This window comes from Colius striatus, chromosome 21 (genome assembly GCF_028858725.1).
Source record: "Colius striatus isolate bColStr4 chromosome 21, bColStr4.1.hap1, whole genome shotgun sequence".
NCBI classification, from domain to species: domain Eukaryota; kingdom Metazoa; phylum Chordata; class Aves; order Coliiformes; family Coliidae; genus Colius; species Colius striatus.
Window position 1 is genome coordinate 6,891,018 of NC_084779.1, and position 24,548 is coordinate 6,915,565.

The 24,548-nt window shown below is 41.9% G+C and overlaps 1 protein-coding gene across 5 annotated transcripts in view; it reads left to right on the top strand.

Annotated features, from left to right (window-relative positions):
* Window positions 1-24,548, top strand: part of RERE (arginine-glutamic acid dipeptide repeats) — a 202,080-nt gene that overhangs the window by 136,518 nt on the left and 41,014 nt on the right. For all 5 annotated transcript variants that reach the window (XM_062012752.1, XM_062012756.1, XM_062012754.1 and 2 more), the window contains one exon: window positions 15,777-15,857. In XM_062012752.1, the coding sequence (XP_061868736.1) occupies window positions 15,777-15,857 (81 nt within the window). The remainder of the gene's footprint in view (window positions 1-15,776; window positions 15,858-24,548) is intronic.

Consider the following 24,548-nt stretch of genomic DNA (forward strand, 5'->3'; position numbering starts at 1 on the left):
CTGTGTGTGAGTAATTGACTGGGCTTAGAAGGTTAAGATATCAGTTCCTACTTAGTTTTATTCTTTTATCTCCAAAAAGTAAACAGTGCAGCTTTATAATAGTGATGGTCCCGACTAAATTAACATTTGACTTGAGAAATGAAGCCTTCTGCTGCTCTCTGCAAGAGATCAGTAACTGTTGAAAATTAACTGAATATTGACATGAAAAGTAAACAATCCAAACACAAATTGCCATGGTGTGGTAGGACCTTGATTTTGAGAAGAATAAACAAGGTTTTAGTTTAAGAGAGAGTGGAAATGTAGAGTCTCACTGGACTGAAGCTTATTCTGAGAACTCAGTGTAAAAGAACATCAGTCCTCATAGTAAAAAGTAACTGATGAGGGATGAAATTACTCTGCTTGGGGGGACAAAAACTTATAAGTTGCATAAAATCACAGTTACTTGGCAGTTGGCAGGTAAAGTTCAGTACCACTACAGTGTATAGGGTGTAATATGGCTAGAAAAGGTGAATTTAGTTTAAACACAGGTTTCTAGACAAAAGATAATCTTTCTGGTTGTGGCTAACTTGCATCAGTTTTTGATCCAAGCCCTTGTTTAAAGGGATCAATACTGCACATGCAGCACTGAGTTTATTGTCAAGTCCTTTCGGAAATAAGACAGTGAATTAAAAATCAATTATATGTGCAGAAAAGTTTGTGTAGGGCAATCAATTTTGTCCTTTTAGTTTGCAGAAAGATTCCATTGTTTAACCAGCTGTGAAAAGGAATGAATTTTAAAAGCCTCCAGCAAATGAGATAGCCCAAATGGGGTGGGGGAAGTAGATTAAAAAGGAAAAATGATTTCAGCATTTCATGTTCAGCAAAGGCTGCCTTCAGGGATAAATCTATAAATCCTGTCAGTGACCTTGGCTTCAAAATGGGCGATTTCTCTGCTTTTGCTAATCTTGATCTTTCCACAGCTGCCAGATAGGTTAGTCTTCTCTTAACAATATCAGTTTTATTTGCTTTGTTTAACCGCCATATGTTTCTTGATTCATCGTCTCTCTGCCTTCATGTGGAATATTTTTATCTATTAAGCACTTACCATCTTGCTGATCCCAAGAAATAATACAACAAATATTTACACTGGCCAGTTGCCACAGCTTAGGAGGCTATTTCTGTGTGGGGACGGAAGCTCAACTCTAAACTCAGAAGTTGAACTCCAGCATAAACTAAATAATTTGTAGGTGGCTTTCAGGAGCTGGAGAGGTTTTGTATTCTAGAGGAAGATTTGTGATAGACAAAAGCACATACACATAGTTCACTGTTGCCAAGGGGAAAGAATCTGCTGCTTGAAAGATTAATAAATACGACGGCAGTTGATTGTTGAAACTGTGTTTTTCATCTCATTTTCAAGGGCATCTTAAAAATGGAGATCACTTACACTTCCTGGCATTCTCCATCATCTTTCTGTGTTCATTTAAAAATGAGAACAAGACACTGGGGGACTTGAGAGATTGCATTCGTTCTCCCATAGGGCAAAGTGGTTACTTTATAAATGAAGAGGGCCAAAAAAGCCATCCTTCGTAGTTTCTTAGCAACAGAGCTGGAGTCGGTTTTAATGTTCGTGTATATCTTACAGGTTCTATGTATAGAAGCATGAGCTGTGCAGCTCAGCAGTATTGCAACTGAAACAAAGACTGTTCACCCTAGCCTTGTGCAGGGGAAGAAAATGAACCAAGCGTGCTAATATGCTGCATGGACTTGTCTCTTTTTCTTCTCTCTGTCAGATGGCACTCTGGTCAGTGACACAGTTCCAGTCGTCAATACTCTGACCTTTTATTCAGATTTTATCTACTAAGAGATCCGGAATCAGGTTTAAAAATAACATTGTCCTGTGTCCTGTTCATCTCCAAAAGGAAACTGAGTCATGACATTATAACAGGAGGAGCATCTGGAGAGTGCAGGGATCATCACAATTCTGCAAGCTGCTGGGGCTAAAGCCTTTGGCATAGCAAGCAAGTGATTCTGAGTGTTCACCTCTTGTCATCATGGTAAAAGTCCTTTTGCCCTGCATCTGTCATTTCAGAGTGAGTGGGTGCATGGTGTGTGGGTTGCACAGTGGTTTTAAGCATCAAGTGTCAGAGCTGACTGATATTCCACTGACCTGTTTCCTCTCCCTTTCTTTGTCAATAACTTAATTTCCACATTATGAAATTCATTTTTTAGGTTTGTTAATAGGATGATTGACTTCTAGCAGGCTGATAGTTGTCAGTAAGATGCGTTTCACACTTTGCTTCTCATTCTGAATGCAAATGTAGTAAATGGCCGTAGATTTCTGGCTCAGGCTCCTCAGTGAACGTTATCCCAACATCTAGGAATGTAGGAGTTTGTTTATGCTTTTGGAAGCACTTTCATAATTGAAATATAACAAATGTTATTTAGCTTTCTGTTTTCAGAAGACTTGTTGTTTTGGAAAGGCTACAAATAGTGTGGTTAAAATATAGGTTTGCTTTTTCTAATGACTAGGGAGGGGTGACTGGTTTATTGGCTCATAGTGATAGCAACATCCAGAGTTGGTGGTTTGATTTCAAATGATTCCAATAGTCATGTCATTTCAGTAGTTTGGTCAAGTTTGTGTCTTGCCTGAGTTAAGAAACTGAAGTAAGTCTACAGAATCTGAAGTAATTTGAGGTAAGTCTCCAGCTTCCTAGATCCTCTGCCTAGCATCTCTAAGCAGTGAAAACTAAAGCAGATTGGAGAAGGGGAGAGGAAAACCAGCTAGGTTTGCCACCTGGCTTGTGGAGGGTGAGAGTACCGAAACATTCCATCTCAGAAAGCTGTAACATATATGAGGTTTTATTTGAAATGCAGCATTCTTGCTTGAAGCTTTGGTTTTAATGCTGGAAAAGGTTCCTTTTTTTAACAGACTTTTTGAACATCTCTAAATCCTCTGTGGTTCTGCCTCACAGTTTGAGAGTTATGTTGTGTGGCCCAGTGGTCATGGCAGCAGAAAATGAAAAAATGCTGCTTCAAATTAGTGTAGTGACAATTCTTATTTAAGGGACTTTAATTACTGTCACAATACAGATGCTCTGTGTGCTTTAGGACTTATCTTTCTTGCACAAGCATCAGCAGGACAAATGCCAAAACACACCTCATTTGCAAGTTGTGTTTGCATGATAAATTTTATTCCCCTAATCTTCCCTATCAACAACACCATTTTTTTTCCCCTACTCTTTCAGATGCCATAAAAGTGCATTTTAATGAAGCAAATTACAGAGCTTTGTCTCCTTTTGTGCATAAGCAGGGTGGCCATATTCAATTAGGCTGAAAAATGATCATTTGTTCTATTACAGGCTGTAACAGAGCGAGTGAAAGAACTGTGATCCATCAGCAGTTGCTCAGCTGCATGTTCCTGAGAACACTTGCCATTCTGTCAGTGGCTCCAAATCCTCTGTGGGAGCTATTATTTCATTTCAGTTTGTGGAGGTGGCACTTGTTTGATAATAGGCTGCTTCTGTGGTAGATTAACAGTGACTAAATACTCACCTTTTTCTGCATCTATCCAAGGTTCCTAATTGGTTATGAGAGTAGCAGTACCAGCAAAGCTAGTGATTATAATGCCATAAAAAGAATTTGACAGCAAATAAAGACTTGATCCAGAGAGATACTCAATACCTGCTACAGTTGGTGAAGTCTGCTTGAGCTGAAGTGGCTTCATGTCTGAGTCTGCCTCCACGTTGCTTATGCAGCACGTGTGAGGGGTGTCATGGGATCTGGAAGGAAACTCAGATTTTGGAAGGCACCTTAGAAGAACACTGTTTATCATTTCCTAGCAGCTGAGTAACTTCACTTTTAACCTTTAGAGAAGTTTACATAGTCAACACAGATGAGCCCCTGACAGCTCCTAAGTACTGTCTGTGCTTCTGCAAAGGTTCTCTTAAAATGGCATGTGGTTGGGTTTTCTCCTTCCCCCTGAAATGTTGTCTAAAAGATGTGTTGAGCAGGGCTCATGAGGGTGAACTGAAAAAAATACTACTTTATGTTTCTTGTCCAATGTTGCTTTTGTACTTTCATGTGTCTTGTGGTTTTGAATATATTGTGGTAAAGACTCAAAAGCATACGTAGCTTCTGGGTTTGTGGTTTTGCTTTAGCTTTTACTGGCCTCTTGATATCTCACTTGTTTCCCTATCCACTTGTACATGATCCACCTTGCTTTTTCCTTCCTTTCTTCCCCTCCTAGTATCGGATTTATATAGCTTTTAGGCTACATGGGGAGATTAGGCAGACAGGGGCTTATGCCTTTAGAGGAGCTAATAAATAAGCAGCACAGCGAATTACCCTCCACTGCATTGGAATAACTTCAAACACTCAAACATTCCTTTTGTTAGAAATTGGGGAAGGCAAAAGAGGGCACCTCTGTTTTATTAGGATGCATATTTTATTTATCTGTTACAGAAGACATTGTCCAATTCTATGTGTCTGAGGAGGTAATTCTTTAGTCTTGACACCATTTCTGCCTTGCCCTCTCTCCCACAAATATCTACTTTTCAAGTTTGCTGTGTTGAGCTTGGTTATAGATCCAGCAGTTTTGCAGAGGTTGCCTTATGCCATTTCAGTAAGGGTCACAAACAGGGATTTGCATCTTGGTGCTTGAACTCAAGACTTGGACGTGGCTACCACGACCAGCTCTGCTGTGAAGTCAGCTACAGAAGTACCTGTCTCTCTGTATAATTTCCTTGGGGATTGTTGCTACCATTTTGTCTCATTATTCTTGGATTCCTTCATCGCTCTAAACTATGAGAGCACTTGAAGTGGTTTTATTTGTTTCCTTCTGTCATTTGCATCAAGTCACTGAAGGCAGAAATACTCTCCAGAATAATTGACAATAACGGTTGGAATCCCAGTGGAACAATATTTCAGCAATAGGGAATTTGCATAGAAACACGATGCTGGAGCCTTGAAAGGATCACACAGTACATTTCCAGTGCCCTTTTTTTGGTGCTCAGTGTTACAAATTGACTGGAAGGACAAAAAATGTTCCAGTAAAAGAAGGACTTTAGGCCTGTGTGTTAGTGTTAAACTTGAGTAAATGGCCGTGTGTTTTCAGGGCTCTGTGTGATCCATGTAATGCATTTTTCTTGGGGAGAAGAGGGAGAAAATGGAAATGCTCTAATGCTTAAGGAAAGAGCTCAAGTGGAAGCTTATTTTGTGTTAAGCCTCATGTTATTAGCCTTGTAGCCTGATCTTGCTGAGCTACAGCTCATGGGTTGGGGGCTGGTGTGTAGCTGTGTTCACCCACCCATGTTATTGCCTAGGATGGGCATTTTAGTATTGATGATTTAATGGAGATCTGCTTTGTGTTAGTGGGCAGAGTGGTGTTCCCTGTGGTATTGTAAGCTGAGTAAAAATCCTGTTGTTAAGAAAAACAGTACGAGGAGAATGAAATGCAGAGGGAGCCTAATATATGCTGGTTTTTCCTCTTGGCTTGTTTCTGCCAGTAAAGGTGAGGAAACATAATGAACATCTTGAGCCCTGTGGAGGATGGAATCCATTCTGGTGTTGGCTTGATCCAAGGAAACATTCATGACTGTAACAATGCACTGGCATTGCAGCTTTTGGTACAGATATTTGAGATCATGTGAGGAAAAGCAAGGTTAATATTCCAAATGGCTGTGTGAGAACCATTTCTTTGGGTGGAAGGTGGTTAGTAGGGCATTGCTCATAGTCCACAAGTGCAGTTTTTCTCTTTTGGTCTTTATTACATATACTGTTCTATTTGCCCGTTTGTCTCTGCTTTTGTATTCTATACTTCAACTAGTTTACCACCACCACTAATTGGAACTATGGATTATCTTTTTAAAGTGCATTTTTTTGCCAAATCTGGATGAATGTGAGTTTTGAGAAGTGAAAAGCCAATAGTTTTCTCTTTTTTAGCTTGAAGCTTGCAGGTTAAGTGCTGACTCTCTCCTGCTTACCTACATTCAAGGGAGATGCTTTCAGATGTCATGTGGGGAAGGAATTATGTCCTTGAAAAGGAACATGTTGTCCAATTTCTTTCTTCTTACTGACTCTTTAGTTTGAAGGCTTTTTGTATATTAGCATTTAACAGCAGTTTAAAATAACAATCAGAAATGAATCTCTTTGTGTACAGTAAAAGGCAATCTGAAATATAATCAAAAGCTTTTTGTGGTCTTTTGGCAGCAGCATATTGTTTTGCTTCTCTGGGTCACAAATGTGCCAGACCTTAGTTCTCTTTAACTCTTAAAATGCATCTTTTAGAAAAAAATCAATGATGTAAAAACACACTTAAATCATTTTAGCTGGGAAGGCTACTGGGAAACTGTTGATTACAGGAGACAACAATCTACAGATAACGTCCACAAATAGAAAGCTGGGACTTTGTCAGTGAAGGCAGTCTCCATCCAGTTTGGGTTTTAAGGTTTGTGGCCAAGGAAGGGAATAGTCTTGGAATCACTGTGTGAAACCCAGTTTATGGACATGTGCTACATTTGCTGAACATCACAAAAGAGCAAATGTCTCAAGGAGGCTTTGTGAGCAGCTGGACTGCTGCACAGATCTGGATCTGCCTGTCGTGCCTGCATAGGTGGACCCTTAGTTCTGTCAGCAGAGAGTCTAATGGAAATTTCAATATAAACTTGAGCAATTTGGCTGACAGTTGCTGCTGGTGGAAATGATTGAGTAGAATAAGATTGTGCTTTCCTGTATGTTAAATATCACTAACTTTGTGTACTGCTGTTTAGAAGAGAGGTATGCAGACTCCTGAGGGTTTAGGGTGGAGCCTTCTGGAGGTTCAGGACCTGGTTCTCTTTGGAAGATCTTCCTGCAGCTTGACCCTCTATTTCAGTGACACAAGGGGATGAGTTCTTTAGACCTGGTTTGTAAACACGACTGTCTCCTCCTCCCACTCTGACTTCAGTAGAGGAACTTGGATATGACTAAGTTTCCAACTGAGCAGTCTCCAAACAAGGGTGCTCACCTTCCCATTGGCATGTGGGAGCACGCACCGGCAGTGGTGTGAGGATGGGTGACAATGCTTGTAACCAAGAGTCAAGGTTGTTTATCAAATACCCCTCCTGGAGCTCAGGAAAGGAAAGGTTTTCTCCTGTTTTTTCCTCCTGCTGCTGCTTTAATACCCAGCTTTTTTTTTGATGTGTGCATCAGCCTGTGATGTGCCACTGCAGGCTGTTCTTAGATCAGGTTTCTTGGCGTGCTGTTGACTTTATCTCGTTTACCGGATCACATTTCTGTTGCCATACGCTGTGTGATCGCAGCCTCCCCGCAGCTTTTGAACAATTAGTAATTGAGCAGGAAGTGTGTGTTCATTACAATAGCCTTTTGATTTGGGTTTTACAATCACGCAGTGTTTCGCGCAGAGCGGAGGCGGGGGAGGCACTTCTCCCAAACACGTTTTTTTGACAGAGAGAAGTCTGTTGTTGCAGCCACTTGGCTATTTGTCAGCACTTCTCAGACATCCCTCTTGCGCAGGTTGCTTGGCAACCCGGGCCAGAGCCATCGCAAGGCGGCCAGTGCATTTCCAAGAGCAGGTTGGTAGATGATTTATCAGCGGGGCTGTGAGCGTGGTGAACCCGAGAGGCAGGACTGGACCTTTGAACAGGAACCGATGTGAAATGTGAAGGCGAGAGAGAGACTGGCTGGCTGGGGATGTGCAGGGAAAGCACCCAGAGCCAACAATCAAGGCACAATTAGAACAAAAATAAAGGCTCCTCATTTAGACATAATTGATTCTTTTTTTCCTGCTGTTTTGTTTTCTCGTTTTCATCCAGGCTCTCATGCAGGAACAGGTACAGTGCAGTGAATCGAAGCTTTCTGTACTGGATAAACCTGAATATCTCTCTATAAAAATAGCTCTGTTAAAATACTGATGGTAAAATAAAGCTGGGGTTAGCACATGAGGTTAGCAGCACTCTGACAGCTCAAAGCCTGGGGTGAAGCAAGAGCCGAGTTCTCCCCCAGCTTTGGAAATGTCTGAGAGCTGTTGTCACCTTCGATATCATGTTGCCTTTCATGCAGACTTTGCATCGATCCGTGGCATTAAACAGGGAAGGGAAAGAGAAGTTGTATAAACTGGCATTTAGGTAGCTTGTGCTGTGGTCAAATGTAGAACTCTTGTCACTCCCTTACAAGATCACCTTCAGTAAAATCAAGTGAAGAGAACTTGGGTTACCTCTACATAAGCACCCTGGTGCTGTTTATTCTGTTACCTCCAGAGTCTTTTCTCCAGAAGAGTTGGGATGAGGGGTTGGCAATACATGGAAAACACGTTGACAAAGAGCACTTTTGTGTGTTTCTAAGAAGGGGAAGAGGAAAGAAAGGATGCTGGATCCACTTTGACCTCTTGAATGGCAGTATAAATACTTTATTGAAAATTCTAAATAAATGTGTTTGTAACTAGTAATCCTGCTCTGCATGCAATCTCATTTAGCCAACTGTGTATGCAAATGTGCTATTAATGTGTTTGCATCCAGTATAAATATACAAATCTAATCTGTTTATATATGTAATTTACACACAGCTGTGCTCATGCTCACTTAATACCAATATTTTCAGCAAGCGAGAGGTATCATGGGAGATCTATTGTTCAAAACAAAAGCTAACAGTGCAGCACCATGGAAGGGGGTTCATTATCATTTCAGGATCTTTTGGCATTCCCTTGAGGGAGTCTGCTTAATGACTTCCCGTCTGTGTACAGGGCTGTGGCTGTAGGAACACAGGCTGGCCATGTTGTGTGCCTCTGCATCTCTACAATGCTTTGGTGGTAAATCTTTTACAGTTTGAGGTAGGGTTTCATCTGCAGGATAATTTTTCAGGAAGACAAACTGATCCAACTGGGAGAGAAAGCTTAATTGTTCAGCACCTTTAAGCCTTTCAGCTGATATATTTCTTGTCAGTTTGTTTGTAGAGGATACTTGATCTTACAGGTACGTGGCCTAAGGAGTACAAGGGTTTTATCACACATAGATGACCCAACAATGTGCTCTGAAGAGGTGCTCAGAATGTCCAATGAGAACATTAATGCCTTTTTATATGGATTCATATCTAATGAATGCCATCAAAACACTTTTGTCTTTGAGTAAGAGGACTTGGGGAAAAAGAATTTGAAGGATCTTTACCTGCTGTTATTGCATGACTTTTTGTAAGCCAAACAGATCATGAAAGAGCTTCTGTGTATAGTGCCAGTGGTCGTCAAAGCACAGATATTCCTCTACAACAGGAGTTTCTTGCAACAGAGTTCTGTAGGAAGTGGTTGCAGACATCTTCAAGCAGTTGTCAGACTGTGTTTCTCATATCTTTGCATGGTTCTGTCTGAGAAGAGAATTAGGTCCTTCCAATCATGACCTGTGCTTCAGCGCAGCCTCTTCAGGAGGAGACTAAACTGCAAGCTGGTGACAGCTTTACTTCCTGCAGGAGTAGGCAAACAAGTGCTGTGGTTAGAGATGGGACAGCAGTAAACTTAACCCAAGAGCATCTGAGATGTTGTAGGCTAAAGGCAGATAACAGTGAGGGCACAGTGGGAACATTCACATTTCTGTTAAGATGTACTTCTGCTTGCGCGCTTGAGATCTGCACAGGTCTCTGACACAATGCCAAGGTCTGTGGAACAACATGCAGAGATATTTAGGTGTCTTTCTGTTAGCAGGTTTGCTGGGTAGGTGATTTTTGCAACCTTGCTGTTCCCTGACGTAACACACAGCAGCACAAAGATGCAATGCTCAGGGTGAAATTGCTTAAGCAGAGTTACGGTAGTGACAGGAAACGATAACATGAAGTTCAGATGAGGCTGAAGGATATCCTGTTCTCCCAGCAGCAGGGCATGTTAAAGGAACACAACAGAGGCCTGGATGGGGGCTCTTCTTGAGTGTTTCTCTTTCCCATGGGATGGATCTTAATTTTTCTTTAAGCACAGTTTCAGGTGAGCTCAGAGTTCTCATGCTACTGGGGTAACCTATTGCGTTACCTTGGGACCAGTCCTTCTTCATGGCAAGTTGCTCTGAGGATGAACATTCTTAGGCCAAGAAATTTCTGTGGAACCTCTCTCCATTCTGCCCTCTCCTGTACTCTTACAAAATGGTCTTGTCTTCTGTAGCTTTCTCTCTTCTTTAGTTGGCAATTTCTGCATCTTAAATTGTGTTGTGGAAGTCTTTGACTGTCCTGTTCTCTCTCTGACCCGACAGAACATCTGTCCCTCTCTCCACCTTCTCCTTCCTGGGCTCGGTGCCAGAAAGTGTTTTCCTCCAGCTTTAGCCCAGCCACCAGTCCCCAGTTTGGGCTGTTTGAGGAGGCAGGACTGAGAAAAAGCCTGCCAGCTAAAGCTGGAGATGGTTGGAGTATAGCAAGGGCACATCAATCCCATCCCCAAGACCTTCCCTTCTATGGCCACAGAGCTAGCTGGTGCAGTGTCAGTTGGACTTCTTCTGGGGAAGATGTTCAGGGAACAAAGCAGCTTGTGGAAAGAGTTAAATTAGGCATGCTATGTCTGCAGTGGTTAGGTGGTTTCTGAGAATAGCTTGGATGTGTGACAGTTGCATTTTCTTGAACTTGAAGTACCTTCTGCCCTTGATGGGATTATTTACCCAGCAGTACTTAGTCCTGTCTGTTACTGAGCATACAGAATTCCTTGAAGGTAAAGAGAAGAAATAGTAGCATCACTTTCTGTTACAGCCAGGTATAGTTTGGGGGGGGGGGGGAAGTTACAAATAATACAAGTTATGTTGTTGTAAGAGTTACCTGACATTTTAAGGTTAAACTATCAAGATACTTCTGTTTCTAGAGGACGGTATATATCATTGAACAGTGTCAGCAGTCGCCTTTATTTGCACTGTACACACACATAAGCAAAATAGAACATTAAAACTCAGCCAGGCTTTTAATAAAATGTAGTGTGTGCACTGAAATGCAGCTAGAACTCCATATACAATGTCTGCATGCTAGAAAATTGTTTGGGGCCATCTATAAAGTGCTGCACATTCAACAGAAGCTTTGCAGTTACAACCAGATCTCATTTTCTTTTCAGAACAACTGCCATAATTTTTTCATCTTGTGATGATTAAGAAATAAAGATGCTTTTTATGCATTTAGCATTTATTTGCTGTTAACTGTTAAAACCCAATATATTTTCCTCTTGTAGTTACTATAAAACTTAAAAAGGCATATTAAATACAAAAGGTGGTGAAATCTTCCGTTGGCATCTGCCTAGAAAACCTCAGGCCTTTCAAAACATGAACTGTATTTACTGTTTTCATGACAGCCAAATCCTCCATTTTTATATGCTCATGATTAAGGGAAAGGTTGAGAGAAGAACTTGCTGTTCTTGGACGTGGTCTAAAAGGAGATCTTTTTAAAGAAATATCAAGAAAAAAGTCATTTCCTGGATTAAGAAGAAACAGCAAAAGCTTTATGCCGGTGTGTTTGTAAATAACATTGCATTACAACATGCTCTGCGCTGATTAACCAGGTGGAAATCATGGGAAGGGAATGAAATAGCACTTAGATTTTCTTGGAAGATGTGTTTGATCTAAACTTGACTGAGGCATCACCTCAGGAGAGAGATGAGTAGCAGGCAGGAGTTTACCGTGTTGTCCTGCCTTTCTCAAGCCCATGAGGTTTCAATTTGAAATTCTTAAGTTGATTAAACAATGTTTTTCATACTATATATTCTTATATTCTTGCATGCTTTCAGAAATAACTTCTGTTTTCTTGAACTGCAGAAACCTAAACTGGGAACCTCAGTTCCTGGTTAAAACCTGGGGTGCTGAATTTCAGCATACAGCAGCAAATTTTTCCTGCCAAGCTGTAATCTCTTGATAATAGAAACCCTGATGAATAACCTTAACTACAGCTTTGCAATGGCATTATCATCACATTGATAAACGTGCCATCTGAGCTCTGTTAGTCAGAACATAATGGCTTTGTGTATCTTGTCATGATATTTGTTTCTGGGGGTAAAATATGGGACCTGCAAGTAACACATATGCAAACATTAATGTGCTTGTTCCTTGTTCTTCCTTGGTTATTTATAGCTCCCTATTTACACATTGGTGCAGGATACTGCAGAATCTAATGCATTTCATTGGGGAAGCTCAAATTATAAAGTGGTATTAGGAGATCTTGTGCTGTGGCTGGTCAATAGCCATGGTAACCGCTTGGTGAAATAGAACTGCGTCATCTGTCAACGCTGAGTGACCCGGCAAGCTGTGGGATTTCCTAATGCCACTTCACAGCAATTATTATCCACACTGTTCTTTTAAAATCCTGTTACAGTCTGTCTTCAGTGACCAGTATGAACAATGCTGACAGAATCCTCTCATAATTGTTTCAGTGTTAAATATTAAGTGGTAACGTTGAAATGTTCATCTTAATTTTTAGAAGTACAGTTAAAGATGGGTTTTTAAACCATTGTGCTCTAAAGCCATTTCCATTTGTTACCAAAACTACTCCTCATACATCCAAGGCCTCAAGCCTCATTGTTCTACCAGCCCTGTGCTCCATTCAGCAGCTATCATTTTAACATGCCTTCTGCAAGGGGTGCAACATCTCCTGCACCATTAAAACACAGACGTGAGATTTGTCATGTGTCACTTGTGCAGAGGACAGGTCACTTAAGCTGTTATGCACTGTTTTGAGAAGCTGGAGAGCAACAGGTCACTTCTGATTCGGTATTCAACTGTGTAGTGATTTTAGAAACATTTTAGAGGTCTCTGTTGTGCTTGACTTGGAGAAAAGAAGTAGCTGTTCTTGGTGCAGGCAATGGGGAACTAAGTGTGACGCCTAAGTTAATGCAAGACTAGAATAGAGAGGCCAAAACCCCACCCCATTTCAAACCCCTTGATCATTTCGTTGAGCTTCAGAATTTCAGTCTAAGTTTCCCAATCTCATTTTTTGTATGCTTTGTTGTTCTTTTTGGCTTTCTCATGCCTTCCAGTAGAGGCACACAACTATCTTATAGTTGGCCATCTTGTACTGCTTCAGTGGCCTAGTGGTAATTCTGTATGACACACATAAAGGTGACAGCATAATTGGCCAAAACATCAGAGTGCCAACAAGACTGACTTCATTCATATTTGGGAATTTGGAACAGCATTTTGAGCTCCCTCTAATTCTGTTATTCACATAGGCTATGTGCTGGGCTTACATTCCCACTGGGCATTTTTGACATCTCTCGAGTTCAAACGAAAACAGTTTGTCAAAGGCTTAATGCAGAGTTGAATCACAACAGAAAACAAATGTAAAATAGTTGGGTTAAAAGGAATTGTTTAAAAAAAGAAAATCACTGAAACGGGCTCCTGGGAATTCAGATACACCGTGGTAGGTCTTTGGCAAAATGAGGAATAGGGAATCGGGGCTCTGCATGCAGTGGACCAGATTGCTGTCTCATGTTTCCCTGTGCTTTTTCATCCATGGTTGGAGTGTTCCTGCTCTGGTTTCTTCTTACTCCCCTACAGGGCTTTATGTTGCCTTTTCCTATCTATTCTCTGTGAACTGATGCTGCAGAAGCCTTGTGCCTCTGATACTGTCCACGAGGCAGCGATGTCAAAGCCAGGAACTGAGCTGCATTGGTTTGGATTGTCTGTTTTCAAATGCTTGTTGATTTAGTTGCCTTTCACTTGTTGTGCTAAGCTGCAGTCAGGAATTGTGTTGCTCTTTGGGATGTTGGGGGATGTATAAGGGCACCTTTGTTTACCTTGTTGCTGCTGCCATCTTTTCTTGCCCAGAAGCACGAGGGTGCCGGGCAAGTGAGCAGCCTCCCCCTCAGTGTGATGAACATTCCTTGTCATGCACATGGTCAACAGGCATACTTCTCCCTTTATATTTCTAACCAGTTACACATTATAGACAGACTTAATACCTTGCTCTGTAGATGTTTCTGTGACTTCTGCCCAAGCACCTTGCTATCAGTAGAATGTTCAGGAACCCAACCACCCTTGTCAGTGAATTCTCAAACTCCTGAGCAATGTCAGCCAGCTGAAAAAGAGCTGGGTGTGTATGAGCAAACCAGTACTGGAAGGGACTGGAATCTCAAAGGGTGTACAAGTGGTGGTTGATTCTTGTCTCTCTGCCCCCAGGCACGTTCTTGGCGAACCCTAGCAGTCTTGCTGGTTTTGAGGGTCAGGGTTAGGTAAGGATAGATCCCTGTGGGACGAGTTGTAATACACACGAGGTTCCAAAGTGACTGCTCACTCATTCAGCATTGTGATGGGAGCTTATGAAGAGTACAGAGCACTGTTTTAGTAGTGAATTACCCTTTCTGGGATTCCTTATCCACTGTGCAATATGGGAGCCTCTCATAGCCTGCCCACCTCCCCCTAGGTACATGTTTGCAAGGTGATGTGGCCCAAAATGCATTAAGCCAACTGGAGGTGTGTTTCTTTGTAGGGAGTTAACTCTCATCTCCCTCCCCATATATCAATATCCCACATCTTATCTTTATTGCAAGCAGAATTTGGTATGTGTTAGTGTTTGTTTATGAATTATAGGAGAGGAGAATGTCCTCAGGACGGGCCCTTCCTAAAAGAGGCACGGTGTGTCTTTTTCTCCTGGTATTGATTTATGGTGGTGAAATGTTGGGGTAGAGGCGACATTGGGCTGAAATGAAGAGCACACTGCGTTACATTTACCAAATGAAGGTGTTTGCCCCCAGAAAGAGGAGGAGGAAGGGAATGAGCGATGCTTGCAGCTGGAGGCTGAAGAGGGGTTTTTTAGGGGGGAATATTATAGAGGGGAACCACGAGTGCAAGGGGCAGCTGAAGGGGGGAGCGCAGAAGGGCAGCTGAGGGCTGCGGCAGACGCGCTACAGCAGCTGGCAGTGGCGAGAGGTGCCAGCCGCCGCACAGCCCCGCGGCCCGGCGGCCGTTCCCTCGGCGGCGAGGCGCCCGGCCGGTCCGCGGCCCGGAGCGGGGGGGCCCCGCCGATCCAGGCCGCCTTTTGCGGCGCGCCCCGCGGGTGCCGCGCCGCCCAGCCCCGCCGCGATCACATGCTGGGCGGCCGCGGCCGCCGCCTCCCGCTCGCCCGGCCCTCAGCGCCGCTCGGCTCGGCTCCGCTCGGCTCCTCCGCTCGCCCGGCCGCCCCCCGCCGCAGCCCCGGCCCCCCGCCGTTCCCCGCGCTCCCTACCTGCCGCCGGGCCCCGCCGTACGCGGCCCCAGCCCCGGCCGGCGGCTGCAGGGCCGGAGGAGGAAGTGTCGGCGCGGCGAGCGCCCCAGGGCCGCTGCGAGCCGCGCAGGGGGAGCGGCGGTGGCTCCGCTCGCGGCTGGCGGAGGGGCTGCGCGGGAGCCCTCGGCTGCTATTCCTCGGCACGTCGGGAAGGGTGAATCCAGAGGGCTGGCGGCTGCGAGGTCTCTCTAAGCGCTGCAATACTTTCTCTTGGAGAGTCACTTTTCTCTCCGGAAAATCAGCGTTGGCGTATTTTCCTTCGCCGGTTTCTTCGTAGTTGAAAAATAGACTTCGGGAGCGACGTGCAGCACAATACTTGGGCCGTTTTGGAGAAGGACTGACTGTGGTACTGACTTTTTTTTTCCCCCCTAAGCTTCAGATGTTGGAAGTTTGGCACGGAAGGGAATGTGGGTTGAATTTTTTCGGTATCCTTTCAGAGCCCTTTCTCCCCTGTCTGTTTGCAGTTGCATTGTAGCTATACATTCTCGTGTATCCACAGTCCTTGAGCTAAGAACGTTGTTTGGCTGTTGTGCTGATGAACGAGGTTTTAATTCTTTTTTTCCCCCCCTTTCTGCTGACACGCTGTTTTTTATCTTTTATCACAGAAGCGTTTTATTAAGGGGTTGAGGCAGTACGGGAAGAACTTCTTCAGGATCCGCAAGGAGTTGCTTCCGAATAAGGAGACCGTGAGTACATTTGGACTTTATGTAATTTGCTTTTGCTCTTTTGCTGCTTTAGTGTTTGATCTTACGAAACTATTTCCTGTTCGCCCTGAACTGAATTCTCTTCAAGATAAATGGAAGAGAAATCCACAGCCAGAGAAGGTAGCTGTAGTTTTGAAGTGCAGTTTTTGTAGGTCTTAGCGTATGAAAGATGTTACATAAAATAGCCGTCATTGCTGGACGGAGTCACCGAGGTTGGATGAAGTGTATTTATGGAGACCAAATCTAATTTTAAATTCTGACATTATGATGGGATAATACATTTATGTCACCCAGTTGGGCTCAAATGGCAGTGGGTAATTAAAGAAAGCCTAAAACAAAACCAAATCTAATTGAATCGGGAAGGCTGAGGTATGTGCCTGCTCCTGTGACCTGCAGAATTTGGTTATTGTGTTTTAACTCTTGACGTACCTGAATCATGTCGACAGCAAATGGTGTGTTTCCAGTTCCTGAATCGATCTGTGGCTCATTACTGAACTTCATAAAGCTTATATAAGTGTCATTCTACTGAAAATTCTGACAAGTGCTTAGAAGGAAGATGGATAAGCAGGAGTGGTCGACTTCTTCAAAGGAAAGAGGGTTTGGGAAGCCTCAGGAATCTAGTTACTTTTCCATTAGTCCTAATTGCCAAGCTTCTCTAGAAGCTTCGGTTTCTGTTCTGCAGGTGTCAACTGCTGAGAGGGTGGTTTGGGAAAGCAGTTTTCATACTTGCTCTGAGTTCAGAGGGGAGGTAACTCAATGAAAATGGAGTTAGGCTATTTTCTAGCAATGTGTTAGCGATCTGGAGAATATCTGAAGTGTAACTGCCTGTTTAGACTTCTCTGTGTGTGTGAAATTTGGGTGCTCAGTGGGGGAAAAGCATTACTGTAAAAAATAACAAAATCTATCAGTTGCTGTGGGATGTTTCCATTCTCTTCGGAGATGTTCTGGTGAGATGCTGTTGTGATAGCACAGTCTTTTGTTTGCACATAGTAATGTCTCATAAGTCAGAAAGGGGAGGGTGAAACAATTCCTGGAGTGTTTCAGCTCAGTGATACTATTGAGAAAGATGGGAGAACTTAATTACTTCCTGATGAAGCACAGGTAGGCTTCACTGCAGTATTCTGTTGGGTTTTGGGGCATGGATGTTGGAAAGATGACAGCTTAGAGGGAATGCTGAAATACAGTATGCCTCTTAGCAAAATCTAACAAACCCAGCACATAGCTTAAACAGTCCTTTCCTCGTTTCTTTAGAATATCTTCTGGCAATCTATTTAGAACAAATTGATGTTTGCTTTAGAAACAAGTTCTACTGATGGTCAAGTTACCGAGAGGCGAAAGTGCTCTTCTAAAGTTTGCATTCTAGTAAGTGGGAAATATGCTTTTAAATATAAAATGTCCTTGTGGTAGAGGAAAAAAAACCAGTTTGCAGGGGAAAGGAAAAGAAAAAGTGAATGAGAGTTGAGGGCAGTTGTCTGACCCTGTTTGTAGTACTTCTAGTAGAACTTGGATCTGAGGCCTAAGGCTTTTTACAAAAGTTTCACAAGTGATGTGCAACTTCACATTAAAATTATTGGTTTTTAAATGTTACCTTTATTTTTGAAGCCTTAATTTTTAGCGTAGAGGAGACTAAACATTAAGTTTGAGCAACTGGGAAGCAGCACGTTGATGATTTTGAGCAGGCTTTTTTAGCCCTTAGTGGTTACTAATCCACAAATAACCTTTCACCTACAATGAATTCCTTAATCTTTGTTTCCTACTTTTGCCTACAGGTCTCACTTCTGCTTTCTTTTCAGTCCTAATCTTTTTTCAGACAAAATTTACAGCAATTTTGCTATAGGTACACATACAGGCTAGAGTTAATATTTTACTACCCAGTTCTGCTTTTCCTCCTTTAAGTGGAATAATGAATAATGCAGATTGCAAGGCTGTGGAATTAATTTATCTGTATTTTTTTTGTCACCAAAATAATTTCAGATGCTGTGCCTGCCATTTTTCTCTCGCAATGTGAAGTAGCCCTGTAGCAATTTGATGAAAGCTAGGGGAAAAAAGGCCTTGTTTTCCTGTTTAGGCACCGTGTTAACATGAGGTGAAGCTCTAAAAATTATTATATGGACACAAAAGCACTCAGGCAACTCCCAAGTTCTGCAGAAGCTACTTGAAAGTGAGTCAGGGGCATTCTTGAAGTGACTTGCCCTAAGTGGAAGCCAAGATACAGGTCAATACGTCCTGCACGTTTCTAATTTATTAGTTTACCTTAGTAGTCACTGAAGCCTGTGGGGAGGGGAGCCAGGGATTTTGTTTCTCTGCAAAACCCACTTAAAGCTAAACCTCTTTATTATTATCCTTCCTTATAATGCATGGCTTTCTGGGCAGTGATATTTATGCAGCATTCATGGGGGCAGAGCTCTTTCTAATGCTGCCTTAAGCCCTATGGTTGGAACATTGCAGTAGTGGAAGATAAGTGATACAAGTCCAAAATTATTGCAGAGACTAGGCCTATTTTCCATTAACTGAAGCTGAGGCTACTGTACAAGGAGTCAGAATACTGAGGTGAACATGACATTGTATTTCTTTTATAGTATTGTAAGGTGTGAAGTGGCCATGGTGAGAGATGAGAATTAGGCCACACTGTACTTGGTTTTCACAAGCATGTTAAGGAATGTCCTATTTGAGTTGTGCCTTTGCTTCTTTTCTTCTGCATATTTAATTGTACAATATCTTTTCAGGAAACCCTCTGTTTGTCAGTGTGTGATTTAAATAGTCTGCCACAGTTTTTCAAGGTTTTAAAATTGTTTCTTCTAAATAACTGTCAAGAAAAAAATATGAAAGGAAATACTTACTGCCCATCAAAGCTGTGTATTTGTTGAGGTCTTCACTCTTCCAGTTGATTCCAAATTTTATGTCCATGAGGGACTGCCAGTGTAAGTAGCTGTAGTATCCTATTCAAGCTCTTATGAGCAAGAGACACAAGAGCTAAAATCAGCTTTTACCTGAGCATACCTTTTGCTGAAGTGGGAATGCTGAAATGGATCAAGGAAAGCCAGTGGTTTCAAGGCTGGATGATTAAGTGTTGATCTTCTGATTCTCTGGAGAAGTGCCTTCATGTAGATGAGCTTAAACAAAACTTTCTGGGTACCCATTGAACTCTGTCTTAAATATATCTGCTCTGATACTCTGTGTCTTTATTCCTTTTCCCTTCCTCCTGAATAGCTTTGGTTATAGCTGTAGTTGAAGGGCACAATCTGCTCTCATTTGGTTCATGTTTAACTGCACTTTGGATTCTTCTGCATGGTAAGCTGAGAAATCACCTTTGGAGGCACCGATGTGACATGAGCAGTTTTCATTAATAACTTCCATTTAAATGTGTGTGTAGTGGGAATGGAAGGTAAATAGCTGGCAATAAGTTTTCTGAAGTATCTGATTTGTCTTTAAATGTGATATTTATTTTTTCCTCCCTCTGTTTTGGGATAAGTTACAAAAACTCCAGGTGAATGTGGGATTTTCCAAGTATTTAAAATTCCTCTGCTCTGAATTCCTTAGGTGATTACACTGAGCTACTTGAATTTGAGAGTTTTAGAAGCACCAGCGTTGTGATAGGCCTGAGATAAATGTAGTTAAGTGCCTACAAGCTCAGGGATTGACTTACTGTGTTCTTGTAGATAACTTAACTCTGTGTTAGCGACATGCAGAAGGTAAATAGAAACACGGCATGAACGTGAGCTGGTGCAGAGCAATCATGTCCAGTCAGAGCAGGAGGAGGAGGATGCCAAGTCATGGTGTCAGCTTGCTCAGATTTAGAGCTGAGTTCTGTACCACTCAGCCTGCTCTTGTGCTGATCACTCAGAAACACTTCAGTTAGGGTGCAAATTCAGTTCACCTGAAGTACTTAAGGCCATAGTCCTAGAAGACACAGGCTAATTTTCTTCTTTCCTGTAGGCTACTTTGTCAGATGTGTTGTCTGACCAGTGGGACTCGAACATCTTAGGCCAGTTAGCCACTAGAAATAGTGCAATTAGCAACCTTACTTAGGTGTAAGAATACTGTGTTATATCATGAGATAGCTGGAAACATGGAGTCTTTCATGAGAACAGGCCTAAGTACTTCTGACCTCTTCTACCTCTTCTTAAAACTGGGAATGACACATCTGAACGTTTTGAGGTTCTTGAATAACTCCTGCTGCGTTCTTCAGGGAAGGTTTATGGTACAGTGGCTGTGACTGTGTTCTAATTGTCTGCTTGTCTCTCTCCTGGCAGGCTGGAGCCCCTTAGTGAGCCTTGTAGAGCTACTTGCTTAGTGAGAAGTCTAAAAAGAGAACAGTGAATCTTTGTGGAGACATGCAGGCTTTGGTTTAATTCTGTTTTGAATTTCCCTATTGACCACATAGGTATCTTTGGTGTGTCTGATTTCTTTGGTTTGGCCGCTTAGCAGGAGAGGACTGAGTGTAATCGAAAGGTCTTGTCTCTCTTTGGATGCTTCTGTATTTAGCTTTGTTTCAGTGTAAACAGAGTCTTGAATATCAACTGTTTTCCTTAGATTAAAATACCTGCTATGTGCTCTTTTTATGCACATTAAAACTAAATATGCATCATGTTCTTATTTAGGAAAAATAGTCTCTCTTCCGAGATTAAAACCTTTCTTTCCAAATTAAACACTGTTGGGACTTATCTCAGGGACTAAAAAAGCTGTTCTCTGTTAATGTTAGGAGACAAAATGAGTGCAGTGTGAGCTTTCAGCATAAACTTCAGTTTAATTTTAGATTGGGGTTTAGATAAACAATTTTATTCTTGCCTCATTAATGCTTAATCTTGTGTTACATAATACACAATATTGGCTTCCTGAGTAGCTCTTAAATATAGTGCAAATGTGTAGTAGCTGAAAGGTCACTGCTGTTACCATTTGTGCAGGCTGGCAAGGTGTTTGTCCTCTCTGAGGACAAACTGTATACTATTCATGTCAAGAAACAGCCTCAGTAATATTTGTGCAAGATTCTCGTGAGCGTATGAAAGGCAAAGCTTCTCCCTCAACATAATTGTTCAAATAGCAGTTTTTCTTTGATCAAAAGAGGAGTCTAATTAGGTGAACGTATTTTGGTCCCTCAGTAGAAAGTGATTAGTTAGCTCCACATTGGCTTTTTGATATTTGCATTTAGTGGTATATCTTATTTGTACCAACAGCTGAGTTTGTGGCGTGGGCATTATCACTGTTCTCCATTCCCAAAGGAAATGTGTTTTATTTGATGGTATATTCCCCTAATGACAGGGTATTAATGCATTGCCTAGTCAAGGCATATTATTTCCTGACTTGTCTTTGCTGCAGGAGTGTTCAGAAAGGGACAAGCTATGTGAGCCTTTTCTGTGTGAAAGCTGAACCTTTTTCCTTAATAACTTGTTCTAGCCTAGATGCAGTCAGAGCTGAAATTTTCCATTAGAGTTTGAAGCGACTGCCAACATAAACAGCCACTGCTTCTTTTCATTTCATCTCTACTCACTGCTGCTAGTGCTTCCGTTGCGTGGATATTACAGTTGGAGGGTTTTGTTCTTGTTAAAACTGGGACTATAGGCTTCACGTTTTAAAAATGATAGCCTCAGACATTTTTTTTCCTTCAGTCATAGCAGATATCCTACTGGGCTTCAGTCCATTGTGAAAAATAGGCAGAGCCATCAGTTAGTTGCTTTTCCTGTGGAAGTGAAACCTTTGATTCATTTGCATAACAAACTCTTCTGTAGGGAACATCTTGCTCTTTTTTTCTTCTTCCTTTTCAGTGTGGCTACCGTAGCTGGTTGGGGGAGAACACTAAATTAATATATTTGACTTGAAGGTAAAGCAGTGTACTGAGGAGACATACAGTAATACAGCTCATGCTTCTCACCAGGAGCAGAGTAAGCAAGCCAAAGAATTTAATGAAATGCTGAGCTCATAGGAGCTGAGCTCAGATGGACATAGTCCTAAATTTAAGTGGCACTGAGCTGAAAGCTGTTGCAAAGACCAGGTCATCTTTAAGGCATGTTCATTGTATGTGTTTGCTGTGATTTGGCTTGTTTTTTAAAAGTTTCACTGTTAAACCTGTTACAAATGTCATCTTTTTATTGGATAATAAACCAAAAGGTTTAGAAAGGTCTTCAGAGAGACTTTGAGGTTTAACTCTAGTATATACCATGTCATCTTCATCTCCAAAACTGATTTCAGTCTTACAGGTGAGTAGAGCTGTTGACTGCACACTTCCCTGTAGGAACTGGACCACTGCTCCAGCTTCATGGTTTATATACCACACATGTTCTTTTTGTTGCAGTTTCCCCAGTTTCTTCCTTCGACTTCACATATCCTGAAGGTATATATTGCTTAGCTCTTAAATCCCTGCTCTCTGAGCTGCCTTTTTATGTTGGCTGTTCACTTTCAGGGCTCAGTGCCATTAGCATGTGGTCATCTGATTAATGACTATGGTTACATCTTCCAAAGACCAAAAATACCCTTTTGCATACCTGGGTGTCTCGATTTCAGCTGAAGCAAGTAGAACTAAAGAAAGAAAGTACCTAATATGCTTTGATTTTATTCATTTTACATCTCTAAAACTTTTTCTTCAAAGACTAAGAGAATGAATTTTTATTTGTATTATTATAACTTTTATATTCCAAAGGTAATTTACAGTGTCATCAGCTCAAAAACTGGGCTGCTTATTTGAGTTTCTTAGTAAGAAACCTTCCCTGGTGAAGAGCATAAAACCAGAAGTATATTCACTGTGCCAACTGAGCTCTAGAATTGTGTTTAGCATGGCTTACTAAATCAACTCTGCACTCTGGTGAGGTCTTTTTATTGTTTTACATTACAAGATTGAAACTCATTGTTTATTTTTCTCTGAAGGTTTAGAGGTAGATAGGGGTAAAATATTGTTGCGAAAGAAAGAGAGCCATTAGGCAATTGCATTGAGTTCTGTCAGAGAGCCAGAAAGGACAATTTCTGAGTTGTAGTGGAAGGTATGCAGTGGAAGATCTATGCCAAGATTATTTGGGAAATGGATGCAGTATTGTCTGAGTCTTCCTCAATAACTGGGAGAACACAATGGTTCTGTGACTCCTCGTGGTTCTGTCACAGTGCTTTTCTTCACTTACAGTTCACCCTCATAAGGTGTTCTGGTTTATTTTCTTACTGTGAATTCTATTCTCTGCATCTATGCGGAAAGGTATGTGTGACTGGTTAAACTATCTGTTCATCAACATATATTAGGTATTTTTCCTTGTAGCAATTGTCAGATAGTATCAAATACTCAAGACATCAATCCCAAGGTCCCGTGAATCTCAGGTACATTAAGTAGATACCTGTTTGTGCAGTTTAGTTTCAAGGCTGAGTGTTTTCCATGGATGCCAAAACCCTTCATGTTGTTTCCCATCCAGTTAGTCACTGAAGATATGCTTTAAATCTTGAAGGTGCCTTTCAGAAAGGCAAGAAGAGTCTTACAATCAACAGTGCTGTTTGTGGGACATCCTGTCCTAGAGCAGTGCTGATGTTACAGAATGTGGGTAACTCCTTGAAGAAATTAATCTGTAGGATCCTGACCAGTGTCTGGTTTTTGAAAGAGCTTAATAGATAAATACTCTCCACATAATGCTCTCTGTGGTACTGTGCTGGTTTAACCCTGGCTGGCTGCCAGGTGCCCACCAAGTCATTCTGTCACTCTATTTGAGCCAATTTTTTTCCCTAGTTATCTGCTGGAAGCCAGTACAGATTGCTAACAGAGAGTTTTTGCCAGACTGGTGGCCTGCTTACATTTGAGAAAGAAGCATTCTGTCTTGCTGCTTGAATTTCTCCTCCTCAGCACTCAGACTGCTTTCTTATCCTAGTCAAGTATAATGAAGATTAATTACAAATGTACCGTTGAGAAGAGAAAAATGGAGCAGGGCAGCTGGATTGTAGCTAACATAACTGAGGATGTTATCTAGGTGTTGTCCCAAGTGTGGTGCCATTTCATGAGTGCATTTAGAGTATGTGAGAGAGATTTCATTTCAAAAGGTATTACAGCAGTTTTCTTTTGAATTTTCAAGTTGAAGGAGTAAACCAGCTTTGACCTGTTGAGAGGGTCACGTTACGGTGGGAGAGTCACGGTGATGTGGAGTGCTTAGCAGTGCAAAGCAGTTGTCAGTGCCTTGAGACAGACATTCATAATATTGTTTTCCAGGTTGTGTGAGGTTCAATAGAGCAAGACATTTGAGGGCAAAATACAGTGCACCAGGGGAAGAGGGGAAAAAAAATCATCTGTTGGCAGAGAGTAAACTGTACTTTTAATGCATCTTGCCTGCCACCCTGAGCATGAAATTAACTTTCTTCTTACACAACAGATCATTGGCCTTAATCATTGCCTCCTGCCACAGATGGCACCGTGAGAGCAGTATCTTCAGTGTTCCTTTGGCATAGAATCAGCCCTCAAATACATAATTCAGTCCTAAATATTCTGTAATATGTTGCTATAACTGTACTGTGAGAACGAGACAATAACAACTTCAGTAGACAGATGCACTCATTTTGTCATTTTTGTTTCAAGCCAGCTGTAAAAAAGAAGCAGTGCTTGATTACTGGGGGAGGTTTTTGTTTGGTTTTTTTTCTTGCCAAGGAAAACTCCCAGGAATTACACAGATTGTGGAATAAACTGAGAATGGGGAGTTAAGAATAGTGGCTTCTGTT